General features: G+C 42.0%; 2 protein-coding genes across 2 annotated transcripts in view; one reads left to right on the top strand and one right to left on the bottom strand.

Annotated features, from left to right (window-relative positions):
- Positions 1-65: 65 nt before the first annotated feature.
- hsbp1b (heat shock factor binding protein 1b) lies at positions 66-3,108 on the bottom strand. The gene is made up of 4 exons (XM_070830948.1): positions 2,914-3,108; positions 1,486-1,552; positions 832-958; positions 66-582 (listed from the first exon to the last, which is right to left on the bottom strand). Exons 1-3 carry the CDS (start codon positions 2,956-2,958, stop codon positions 837-839), a joined length of 234 nt encoding a protein of 77 aa, XP_070687049.1. The 5' UTR covers positions 2,959-3,108; the 3' UTR covers positions 66-582; positions 832-836.
- A 283-nt stretch (positions 3,109-3,391) lies between these two features.
- Positions 3,392-8,998, top strand: part of LOC139201084 (solute carrier family 66 member 2) — a 51,322-nt gene continuing 45,715 nt past the window's right edge. The window contains exons 1-3 of the mRNA XM_070830307.1: positions 3,392-3,466; positions 6,403-6,666; positions 7,347-7,480. Coding sequence (XP_070686408.1) covers positions 6,458-6,666; positions 7,347-7,480 — 343 coding nt within the window. The 5' untranslated portion in view covers positions 3,392-3,466; positions 6,403-6,457. The remainder of the gene's footprint in view (positions 3,467-6,402; positions 6,667-7,346; positions 7,481-8,998) is intronic.

Raw genomic sequence — 8,998 nt, 5'->3', positions numbered from 1 at the left:
AGTGTAATAATTAAAAATTCAGTCAGCACCTGGCCAAATATTTATGTAATACATGACAAAGAGTCTTTTATTAAATAGCTTTAATAGAAGAAAATCAGAATTGGAATGCGTCCCACAGCTTGGTAGTAACAGTGCTGTTTGTAAAACACTGCAGGCCTCAAATGTTCACTGTACCCACTTCCCGTGTTAGTAGGGGTGGAGGTTCTACTGGCCTGTTAGCCTGTGGGCTCTCTGCACAGGTCAGGGCAAAACTGTCCCCATCAGCCACCCACCTCATGGGATTTAATTAATTATGATATATGACGGCAGCGAAACCACCTCCAGGTCCTCGCGCAAAATCCATAAGTTGCATTCCTGCACATGAGTGTTTGAAGTTCTGAAGGGCATATCACACTATTCTAGCTTACAAATAACGTTCACCTTTTCAAGTCATTACATAACTGTAACCGTTTATCACAATATTCAATATATAAAAAAGCATTTCACGCTACGACACACCAAATCAATAGAAGTCATTTTCAGAATGGAAAAGTCTGCTGCTCCTGATTGAAGGACTGACTTCATACCGCGTTCCTGAGGAACCTGTGGGACAAACGAAAGAAACGGCCCATGTTGTAGTGAACTGGTTCCAAGACATTTACATCTGCAAAATCAGCATAGTAATCAAATTATTGACAAGGAAAGAAATTTACTTTTTTATTAAAAGACACCCAATCTGCTGATATCTGTATTTTAAGAACACAACACACACCTATAGACCTCTAAGCAAAACGGAGGGATGAACAGACACTATTGGTTACGTTGCTCTTGGGTCTGCCACTTCCTTCTTACCTTCATTATGAGCCCTGACCCTCTTTAGCCTTTTCTGGTGTTGCCTCAATCTCCTCAACACCGGCCTGGGTCATCAGGTCGGCGATGTTCTTCTCCAAGTCATCAATACGTGTGCTCATCTCATCGAGTGGAGAAGCAGTTAAGGCGCACGTGTAACAGAACGACTCGCAAAGTTACTCTTAAATGGGCAGAACAATGCTGTACTTCGATTAGGAAAGGACACCAGAGCAGTGGATCTCAACCTTTCTAGTGTGAAGGACCCCTAAAGTGATACATCAGGCTGCAGCCCCATATTTGATAAGATGTCTCAGGGCTCCCCGTCTGATAGGATAAAGTTGTTCCATAAGTGTCCACACTGTAGCTTGGCAGATTAACAGTGAATGTTGGGGAACATTAGCAGAATAGTCTTTCTTATGCATTATCTCAATGGGCGACCTGGTCAATTAAATAATAGTTAAATTAAAATAATCTGGGGATCCACTGGAACCCCCTCAAGGACCCCTGAGGGTCTCCAGACTGCAGGTTTAACACCACTGAACTGAAGTATGTGAAAGATGTCCCCATAGAGACATCAGTCTATTAGAATTTGGAACCGTAATGCATTTCATTCATGACCACCTGATTATTGGCATTTGCAACTATGAGTCAGGATATTCCTCCCGATGATCTGGTCTGACATGGTCTGGAACTTGTCCTGCATCTGTTGCAGCAGAGTCTGGACCTGTGAAACAACCAACACAAATACTGTAAGTGCAACAATGAAGTCACCAAAACAAGAAAAAAAAAAAAAGGGGGGGGGAAATGAGTACTGATCTAAGTGGGTTCACTGAAGATAGCAGCCATGCATCAAATATAGTTAAACATGAGGATTAAATAATGAGGAGGATTTTAATACAGGGTTCATACAGCTTTTTTTAAAAAAGGTACTTAAACCAAAAGTTTCATGTAAATATTTCCATTTTTGAAATATTGTTCATTTGCCAGCCAGTTGTCATCAAAACTGCAGTCTGGCGTGTTGCTAAAGCGATAGCAAAAGCCACCTGTTCTATATGGGTGCTGATGAGCAGGTGCAAAGGGTGCCACATCTGCACTCCAGCTCCACAGCACCCAGTGTGTGGTCTGTGGATGACTTTAAAAAAAAAAGCAGCAGGACAATGATAACAGAGGCATCTAGTTTCCTTGACAACAATATAAAAGCTAAGAAACCACTGGAGGTGATTATTTAATTCACCATCACAAGCACATGTGCACAACAGTGAGTCCACCATACATTCATACTATTCTTTATTGGAGCATTTCCTGCCTGCCCATCCCATAATGTAGCTCTATGACAGCGGTTTCTAAGGTGAAAAAGTCAAGAGGTAACATAAAATTAAGGTTCATTTAAAACATGACGCTAAATAAAACCATATATAGCTGCGCGTCCTTGATGGGGAGATGTTAAGGAGAATTTTAAAAAGAAGGTTTACTCTACAATTTCTATGAAAAGTAAAAAGGAGGAAGAAACAAACAAAAAAAAGGCATATATTTAAAAAGCAGTGGGAGGGGAGCTGAGGCTTTGCTGCTCTTACAGCTCATCTCCATGACAACACTCAGAAACATTTACCTGAGCTGTAAAATAAAATAAGTAGAAATACATTTACACAATCAAGTGTACAAGTGAAACTGTGCAGTGGAAACAACATGGTGGAAATCGGCGCTGGAACAATAATTCTTACTGGTACATGCGTCTCTCCAGGAGTAATGTTACACAGCAGCACACTGTGTGTGTTTATGTAAGGCTATGCGACTCGGTTGTGATTTGGTGATGTCATTTACATGACCAACTGAGAATTATATAACGTGATGAAGGTGAAGAAGAGCAAAGAGCTGCTGGCTTTAATAAATTGGTTGAACACACGGAGCCCGTGAACATCTTTTATTATACGAACAAATTGCGTGAAAGGCTACAGTGGCGTTATAACCTTTGCTTACCAGCTAGCTAGCTACCTCACGATAACTCGCCACCGTTAGCATCCCCGTTGCTACTGCTAGCTAGGCTACTTTGGCTAACGCTAGCTTGCCATCTCGATCACGACTCACCACATTGGTAAGGTCCTGCACCGACTTGGGGTCCGTCTCGGCCATGTCGTGGTGTGGGTGATTATCAGTGCCTGGACAGTACTAAAATTCAAAAGGCTGTCTGCCGATTATTTAGCTATCTGGTTAGTAACTGTTGGAAATAGATAGCAAGTCCCTCGCACCACCCACCGCACAGTCAGCTGTTCCACAACACAGAAGATCTCGCGAGAGTTGCGTGGCGTTGCTAAGAAATGAGGAACATTGAGTTTTTGTTAAATGAAAGCGTGCAGGACAGTTTGTTTACCCCTTGTGGCCTCAAGAGGACCCTAAACTTTACCCATCACAGCGTCCCAGCGACCCGCATGTGTAATGCTGGAGTTTGGTAATGAAATATGAGCTGTGCTACTGAGGAGCACTATATGTATCTCTGCCTGCGCGTGCACGCCTCTCCTCCTCTCGCGCACGAGTTGGGATCCCAAAGTTGGAGCTGCCAGGAAAAAGTGTTAAGACGCTGAAACCCTGGCGGGAGTGTTGGTGTCTTGATTAGGCGGAGGAAAGTGAATGAAGGCGGCTGGTAAGTGAAGCTGGAAGTTATACCAGAGTTTACCTGTGCCATGTTCAGCCTTAAATTCTGACCCTTTATTCCGTATCAGGAGCACTTGGGGGGGTATTGTGCGTGTTGTGAGCGCGCCCTTTAAAGCTAAAATTACTCCTTTGGAGTAAAGACGCAGACTTTCTCACAGGACGTGTGTTTGTTTTGGAGAGGAAATTCGGCATTACACACGTTAACCCCACCGTGTACACTACTATTATTTTATAACCGTGTAACCAGGCGGTGTACAAGCTGTTTCTCTGTCTGCTCTCACTGTAGTTGCACAGTAGCCCAAATTTGATGTCCGTGTGTTCAGGCATGTTAGCTACCCAACCCCAGGAAGCTATGCTTAGCTTACATAACATCTCCTTCTGTTACCAGAGGTGTCCCAACACATGTAGGTGCTGTGATGGTTCACTCACCCCCACATGCAGGAGGAAATGGCTGAAGACACCTTGGATTGCTAAATTCTTGAGTAATGTTTAACAGTAGGAAACCTGTAAAAAGACATTTATGGATTGGGCTGCTGTGCAGTTTTGTATTGACTTTGCACTGTAGTTAGTCTCTGCTTTTTAAAATGCTCTACAGAAAGGACAGGGTGACACACTCTTGGGTGTAGATCACTTGAGAATTGGCTTTTGCTCCACGCGCCTGGCTCTATCCTTCGGAGCAGCAAGGTATTGGCTGGTACACTGATTTCATTATGTCCTTACTTGGAGCTGAGTTATGTGAAGTAACAGATGTCTAATGAGTAATCAGATCCCGTACATCCTCTGGATGACACCCAGTGTGGCTGTACAGCTAAGTATAGCTGCATCTGCTGTTGTGTTGAAATAGCCTATTATCAGTAATTATAACGTGGGTGTGATAAAAAGATATCACCAGAGAACCTGAGGAGGATCTTTTTTTGTTGTTGTCAGAATTAAAGTACTTCTCAGTGTGCTGATCCAGCATCGACTGGAAGTTATACCGAGAGACTTGTCAGCTGATACTGACTGCCTACTATGTATGGCAACATAGGAGTTTCTATTTGTGCTGGCCCTCTGTTTTAGATGTAGATACTGACAGTGACACTATTATTATAACACAGCCACTAAAATAATTTGTACAGTCAAACAAGAACCACGCCACACCAATTTCCTGCACTTCTCTGTGTTTACTCCCATTTTTTAGGTCACGCTTTTGTGTACACAGCAACATACTGGCGCTTACATCAAGCATGTCCACACGCCATCTCCATTGCCAAGGAGTTTTTTTGTTTGTCAGTATCAGAAAATCACGTTTGTGTGAAATGCTATGAACCACTCCATTTGTTCTGCAGGGTGCTCTGGAGAAAGAGGGAATTACTAACATTGTCCCTTTAGTAATTGATGTTATTATCCCCTCAAGAATGACTACGAACACTTGGTGCTGAACACCACTATTAAAGTACTCAAGTTCCTGAACTAGTTGTGGTGCAGACAGGACAGCTTGCTAATAATATGTGCTTTAGTGTGTTAACACTCAGACTGAAGAGCCTGTAGTGTAAACTACTAGTTCAAATTATATATAGATTTGTGGCAGACAGAGATGTGGAGCTATTGGGGGAACTAACTGCAGGGAAGCCCCATTTAGAGTCAGTGTTTACATACAATGTTTACCTGTTGCACTGGAGGGTGTAAAGTACTGCGTAAAAGTCTTAAGCGGTGTGAAGAAATACTATAAAGCAAGAATGCTTTTTTATTTTGATTGATTTATAGAATGCAAAGTGAGCGAACAGAAGAAAAATCAAGGTCAAATCACTAAACTTGCACAAAGTCAGGGATGTTGTAGGATCATAGTCAGGTGTAGGATTAACCAGTTACACCAAACAGGTGCTAATGATCATCAACAAGTGTGCAAGTGTAGCTAGAAGAATCCATGCTGTTTTGAAGGCAAAGGGTGGTCACACCAAATATTGATTTGATTTAGATTTTTCTTCTGTTGGCTCACTTTGCATTTTGTAAATAGATAAAAATAAACACTTGAATTTTATATTTTTTATAGCATTTTTATTTTACACCATTGCTTCACACCAGCCAAACATTTTTGCACAGAACTGTATGTGCATACACTGCATGCACCATTTGGGCTACAACTACAGACATTTAAAAAAAAAAGTAACACTATTTACTATTTAGTTAGTTACTATTCGGCTCTATAGACTAACGTAGCAAAACACAGTACTTATAGAGGTTTTTGAGCTTTAATTGCTAACCTGCTAAATGAATAAAACAATTAATTACACATGGTCAAGGGCTGAAACCTGTGTACTGTGTTGTTGCTCCTGTGCACATTAAAGACGGATAAGAATGTATGAATTCTCTTGTGTGACCTCTACAACCTCAGGAATGAGCACAAATGGGTCTTTTTCACATGTCATAGTGGAAGAAAAACCACACGCGTTGAAATGTTAAAAATGGTTGCGTTCTATTCAAATGTCCTGGTGATCTGTGACAGCGAGCCAGCATGCACAGAAACCAGGACCCTGACACTTAAGCAGCGAAATGAAAGTCAGCCATCATTCATGTTTTTTATTTAAACCGGTGATTTTCTTACAGTGACATGTTTGAAAAATTGGTGAAGATGTGCCTAATAGTCTAATGCTAAAATGTATTTTATTCTCTATATGTTAAAGTTTGCGTAGATTAGACCAAATCCATTGTCTTGCTTTAATTCGATTTTTATGGTGAGAGAGAGTATTGTTGTGCAGTCAGCTGGGACACTTATATCCATACATAACAGAGGCATTTAAAAGTAATCTGCTTAATACGTTGGACTGCTGTTGGGCTCTTGGGGAATGTTAATGTCAGGGCCTGCTTTTGACCTCTGGTTACCTCAGAACATCCATCAGTGATAACTTCGCTGAACATGAACTATTTTGAATGTGTCATTTCCAGCCTCACAGGTGCCACCTCCAGACCCCCTGGACACCCGTGAGCGTCTCTTGGTGTGATGGATGCAGAGGTGGTTCTGCAGGAGGAGGACTTGGAGGGCTCATGGACGTTGCTGTCCTGGCTGGCGTCCTGCGTCATGGTGTTTGGGGGGGCCCTGCCCTATGTGCCGCAGTACCAGGAGATCCAGAGGAGCAGCAACAGCGAGGGCTTCTCCACCAGAGTCTGCCTGGTGCTGCTCATAGCCAACATCCTGCGCGTCTTCTTCTGGTGAGGGACAGAGGGAAAGGCCTGCTTTTTTGCTTTCTTCTTAAGGCCCAGGTCATTTACAAGTTAATTCCTCAGATCTGTTATGGTGTCAGAAATGAATGGCAATAAAAACATTTTTTCCTATTTCCTCTGAGATCTACCATCAGTTTGATATTATTGTCATCATGAAAGGAAAGTTTTTGGATACATTGATTTTAAATTATAGTAATATGTTCATTTATAAACTGCTGCACTCGAGGTCCATTGTAGGTTGTGGTATTGTCCTGGTTTGGTTCCCTCTAATTGGCTAAATGCAAGTAATCAAGCTGTTAATATGTTTTATAAAGTATAAAATTAGATTATATATATATATATGATTATATAGTTGGAGCTCTATACTGTTCACTTTGGCGCACCTTCTCTTCTTATGAGTAGCGTGAGTCAGATTGGAGGGACAGAAGAGGGGATTTAATAGATTGTTTCTAGAATGTGGTTAGAACATTGTATTGTTTATAAGGTCTTTCTGTGCTGCGTATGGCCTTTATAACATGTCCTGTAAAAGAACTATAGAACTGAATAGAATATGAATATGAATTAGTTGTTTATACTGTATTTTAGATTGTGTCCTATAAATTCTCTCCTATGTAAACTCAATATCTAAGTTATTGAATCTGACTGCTGTTTTGGTCGCGTCCTTGCAGGATCGGGAAGCAGTTTGAACTCACCCTGCTGCTCCAGAGCGTGGTGATGATCATCACCATGTTTGCCATGCTCCACCTCTGCTGCACGGTCCAAAACACCAACCGAGTGAGCACCAAGCAGCACCGACTCTCAGGTGAGCAGCTTTGTGCGATCTTAACTGACAGCAATCACAACCAGCAACACAATAGCGTAATCATTGTCGCGTGTACACAGTAATTATTCAGGCTAGTCAAACAACATACCCAGCATACCATTTGTCTGTGTCAGCAGTTTAGATGATCACTGCTTCAACTCCTGCTTCTTGCCAAAAGAGGGGGCCATTGGAAAAGCTTACATGGCGAGGGTGCTGTTTTCAAAATGCCATACTTCTGACAGCCACTTATTTACCACTAATCTGATATTCATTTGCCTTATTATTTATTGAATAGTTACTTTAGGCTCCTTGTGTCTAGACATAAAAACAGATGCTGCTGTACACCAGTAATGGCAAAGCCTGAGGGGTGATGAAAATAATGGTGTCATAGATATTAAGATTTGGAAGAAAATGTCAGGCAATGTACAAATGTCGTATGGATACATTATTTACTGAAATGTCATGCATTAGTAGAGTGTGTCTGTGTGTGTGTGTGTGTGTGTGTGTGTGTGTGTGTGTGGGTGGGAAGGAGGAAGTGGATAAAGCATTGGTGCAGGGTGAGGGAGAACAGGATGGAGAGAGCTAAGATTAAGCAGCCCAATATCAGCATCCACTGTCCATTGTGTGTGTGTGTGTGTGTGTGTGTGTGTGTGCATCGTGTCTGCAAGTGCCAACATTATTTTCAGGGTCACTCTTTATAGGGTGCTGTCCTTTATGGGTAATTGTGTTTTTTTTACAGACACTCGAGTTGATTGCTTTTGCAAATGAACTGACAGAAATTCAATCTAAGCACAATTTTATGAGATAACAGCCTATGGAGTGAAATTGAATGATGGAACCTTGTAACACTCTGATCATGCAGAGCAGCGCGCATTATTTAAGACATACGTTATGATAAGTGTTTGATTTCACGTCGATTGATTTTGTAAGGGGGCAAATATTTCTTTGTTAAGAAAAACAGAAGTGTGTGTGTTGGTGTCGCTGTCGGTGGCAGTTCTGTGAAAGTGACTGTTGATTGGGAAACCAGAGATTATGTGTATCCAGATATGACAGTAATGATCATCTTTATTAAAGGCATCTGTGCTTCTCTTGTCTCAGCAAAGCGCTGGTGTATTACTCATCACAAGCCCTTTTTTTCCATCAAGGCCCACGCTCAAACTTTTTCATGGTGAATATGATAATTTATGACGACTGGTGGCAGATTGCTTGCTTTCTCTGAGAGTGAAGGATCTTCATAGGCTTTACATCTATCTGTGCTCAGTGTTTGTACACGTGTTGCAAATACATTGGACAACAATAAGTCAGCCTGCAAGCCATGAGTATTCTGTCTATGTACTCTGATACACAGAGATGGTTGATTACAGGCGGCTCAGCTCAGGATCACATCTTCAGACACGAGTTTGGCCGTCATGACCCCGGTTGCTAAAACGCAGCACGACCACGCTCTTACATCTAGCCCACCCTCTCTGAAGGGCAGGCCTGAGGTCCGGTTTCACAGAGCCCATGTACAGTGGGGGA

This window comes from Pempheris klunzingeri, chromosome 5 (genome assembly GCF_042242105.1).
Source record: "Pempheris klunzingeri isolate RE-2024b chromosome 5, fPemKlu1.hap1, whole genome shotgun sequence".
Classification (NCBI taxonomy): domain Eukaryota; kingdom Metazoa; phylum Chordata; class Actinopteri; order Acropomatiformes; family Pempheridae; genus Pempheris; species Pempheris klunzingeri.
The sequence above is the reverse complement of the archived record's forward strand: the minus strand, read 5'-3'. Positions and strand labels throughout refer to the sequence as shown.

Excerpts from the sequence above, each read along its gene's own strand:
- hsbp1b (XM_070830948.1), bottom strand. The coding sequence starts at position 2,958 with ATGGCCGAGACGGACCCCAAGTCGGTGCAGGACCTTACCAATGTG. Across the intron at positions 1,553-2,913 it reads TGCAGGACCTTACCAATGTG|GTCCAGACTCTGCTGCAACA; the intron begins GTGAGTCGTGAT and ends GTTGTTTCACAG. Across the intron at positions 959-1,485 it reads AGACCAGATCATCGGGAGGA|TCGATGAGATGAGCACACGT; the intron begins ATATCCTGACTC and ends CTGCTTCTCCAC.